Below are 3,375 nucleotides of genomic sequence, written 5' to 3' on the forward strand. Positions count from 1 at the left end.
ATTTAAAAAAAATCGTGCTCGTGGGCCACAGATTTACCCTTCAAGGGCCACAATTGGCCCGCGGGCCGCAGTTTGCCGACACCTGATATAAAGCTATTTTAAATTAGTTTCATAATAAACAAAACTTTTAATGATATAAAAAAATGTATATGGTTGAATTTTCATTTTGCACGAAAAATTCTTAAAAATTCTAGGTTTTTTGTAAAACCTTATACTTATTGTAAAACTTTCTTTATTGTCGGTTGTTAATAAAAATCAGCATTTAAAAAAATAGACCTATATTTTTAATAAAAAAAAAGACTGCATCTTTATTGATTTTTTATAACTGCTAATTTACTTTAAAAAACTGTCTTTTTAGTAAATTCTATGAAAACTTTTTTTTAACTAGAACAGAACTATATATATAAATTTCATTTATTTCTGTTGTTACAAAATTAACATTCACTTTCCAATTATATTCGAGTAATACAATAGTACACTGATTTAGAAACATAGTTATATACATTTCAATTATACCTTAGAACAAAATATAAAGCACTGTTTTAGTTTTATTAGTTTTATTTAAGAGAACAACCAAATAACATTCAAATTTTTGATGTTTAAAACTTTATGAACTACTGCACAGTTCAATTAAGTCACTTATTTAATTTACTTTATTTATTAAAAAGCTTATGTTGTACGTTTTAATTATGAATTAAATACCAAAAAATTAAAAACAATAGCTATAAGAAAATCATTACAAAAAACACAAAAGAAAATTTTATATAGAAACTTTAATTTTAACACAAAGCTTTGTTCTTTTCAAAGTTCGTCGATAAAGTAATTAAAAGTTTTAAGACCTTAGTAAGCTTAAAATAAAAGGTTTATAATATGTTTAGTATCTAAAGAAAGTAAATTATTTAATAGTCAACATCTAAAAATTTTCATTAATATGAATGATTAACCTTTAAAGTCTGTTAAATTATGTAGTTTTTATTTCAATATACAGTAAAAAAGTTAAGTGGATAAAATAAAAAAATAGAAACCATATCTTAGTAATACAAAAAAAAGTAAAAGCAAAATATACTAAAAAAAAATAATCTATTTAAAACTTTTTTACAGTGAGTATTGAATTTTTGATTAAAAAAAAAGTTATTTGTTGTTGAAAGAAAAAATAAATAAATTAAAGCATACATTTAAAAACATTTAAACTGTAAAACAAAAAAGTCTTGAATGTTAATTTAATGTTGGTTGAAATCGGTAGATTGGTTTGTAAATTAAGATTGTTGACGTTCAACTATTTTAAGTATCAAAATAAGTGAAAAAACCTAAAAAAATGATCAACTGAAGATTAAGTTTATTCATTTAAATCAGATTACAAATTTTACAGGTTTTGATTGATAAAAAAAATATGTTAAATGTAAAAAAGCATGCTTAATCTAATCGTAATAAACTCCGTAAACTGAGCTAATTGCAAATAGCGAAGAGTTTTTGTACACCACACTCGCACAGTTATCGTGTTTTGTGTTCCATAAACATCTACTGCCTATTCTTATTCCCTGTCCGCTTTGTTGACCAATGTGGGTGACACAAATTACCTTATATCTTGGGTCTATCAAATCTTTTGCCTTTGTTTTTATTATCTGTGATTTTTGTAAGATTAAGTTTTAAATGTACTTTTTTTTTTCCTTTAAAATATAGATTTTTAAATATTTTAATGTTACTTTTTATTCGTTATTATTTTTTGTATCATAACTTGTATTTATGTATTTACAAAATTTGAACGAAAAACAATTAATGTAGAAGAATTAAATGGAAAGAATGTAAATAAATTCACTATAATTAACGTTTAACAAAGAGATAAATATTAAACTAAGTTTTTGAAGCAAAAACAAATAATTTATTACTATGTTTCAAAGTTAATTTTTATAATTAATCATTCAGGCTTTTGTTCAGAATAAAAAAATAACGAAATAAAGTCAAAAAAAGTACTTAGTTATATATAATAATTTTTTTCAAATTATGTACAAAAAAGTACTAAATTAAGAGTTTATTGAAATAAGCTTTTTTATAATTTATAACTAAAAATGAGTTTATATACCGTTAAAAATAATGTTTTATAAATAAAATAAAATTTACAGGAAAAAACGTACTTCTGAAATTGATTTAGTAAATCTAGGACAGTTGTCTTGTTCGTAAACCTGATCTTCTAAAATATCAGTTAGCACTTCTTCTAACATAATATTTAGAAGTTTAACAGGAAAACCTCCTTTTGTTGGTTCCAACTTGTATGTGTTTTCGTATTTTATACCTCCGGAATTAGAGTTTTCTTCTTGCAAATTTTCCATGTATGAAACAGTACTGACAGAACTGTTTGTTTTTAGTGAAAATTGTTTAATTTGATTAACAGAAACTATTTTGTGTTTTTGTTTATGATGGAACTTAATGATAAAAAATATAAATAATTTTAGTTGGTCATAAATGTAACAATGTGAGACTCCTAAAAAAACAAGTGTTATGTACTACATAAAGTAGGTAACAAAAACCCGAATTAAGCTGAACCAATTATCTTTCATTCATAATAAGTTTAAATATCTAAACAAAATAATTTTTCACTTGATTCTTTATCAAAATTCTTTATGGTGTAAATAAATCACTTATGGTATTTTTAACAAAATAATTTTTTTATAACTGTAGCGTCCTATGGATCGTAGACGTTTGAAATCCATAAAATTTTTAAAGTTTATAAAAAATAGCTTGTGATCAAAATTTTAAACTTAAAAACCCTCAGTCTTTAAAAAAACTTACCCTGCATAGTTTTTTCTTCTTTGATGATGATCACTAAATGCAGTAGAAACGCTTGCTGTTCTTTTCATTAAAAGCTTCGCAGCTTTTTGCTGAGCTAGCTCATGAGTCTTTTGTTGGTCCGCCATTGTTTTTTAGTTTGTATAAACTATTTTAAAAACTTATTGATTTACTGTAAAAAATACAAATTTGATACTATAATAAAAACATTTTACTTTAAGTTTTGTGATATTGAGTAATATTTTTATTAAATACTTTAATAAAGGTATAAAAGTTATACTTAAGCTGTATAAACTAGCTAGTACCTTTATAAACAAAAGTATGCTAAACTATATGTATTTTAAATTATAAATTGTGAAAAAACTATTATGCAATAAATTTAACTTTTCTAACATTTGGAGCTTTATCTGATAAATCATTTGTATTTTAAATTCAAATGCCTAAACAACTTTTTTTTTTACTTACCTTTACAAGTATTTAAAAAGAAAATAATTTACTAGAGTTATATTAAAATATTCTTCCCAATTTATTTCCAATTAACTTGCTCTTTATTGCAGTAAAACCATGAAAAGTACATTATATATACAACTA

The 3,375-nt window shown here is 23.1% G+C and overlaps 1 protein-coding gene across 1 annotated transcript; it reads right to left on the reverse strand.

The window, feature by feature from the left end:
- Positions 1-1,006: 1,006 nt before the first annotated feature.
- LOC145831692 (dynein light chain Tctex-type 5-B-like) lies at positions 1,007-2,952 on the reverse strand. Its single transcript, XM_082939005.1, has 3 exons — positions 2,788-2,952; positions 2,133-2,349; positions 1,007-1,622 (listed from the first exon to the last, which is right to left on the reverse strand). The coding sequence occupies exons 1-3, from the start codon at positions 2,910-2,912 to the stop codon at positions 1,419-1,421; spliced, it is 546 nt and encodes a 181-aa protein (XP_082795131.1). The 5' UTR covers positions 2,913-2,952; the 3' UTR covers positions 1,007-1,418.
- Between the last annotated feature and the right edge of the window lie 423 nt (positions 2,953-3,375).

Source organism: Thalia democratica, chromosome 3 (assembly GCF_965202585.1).
Source record: "Thalia democratica chromosome 3, ktThaDemo2.hap1.1, whole genome shotgun sequence".
In the NCBI taxonomy this organism is placed as follows: domain Eukaryota; kingdom Metazoa; phylum Chordata; class Thaliacea; order Salpida; family Salpidae; genus Thalia; species Thalia democratica.

Coding starts and splice junctions, on each gene's coding strand:
- LOC145831692 (XM_082939005.1), bottom strand. CDS start 2,912: ATGGCGGACCAACAAAAGACTCATGAGCTAGCTCAGCAAAAAGCTGCG. Junction 2,350..2,787: donor AGAAGAAAAAACTATGCAGG/GTAAGTTTTTTT, acceptor AAAAACAAACAG/TTCTGTCAGTACTGTTTCAT. Junction 1,623..2,132: donor TTACTAAATCAATTTCAGAA/GTACGTTTTTTC, acceptor CAAAAATCACAG/ATAATAAAAACAAAGGCAAA.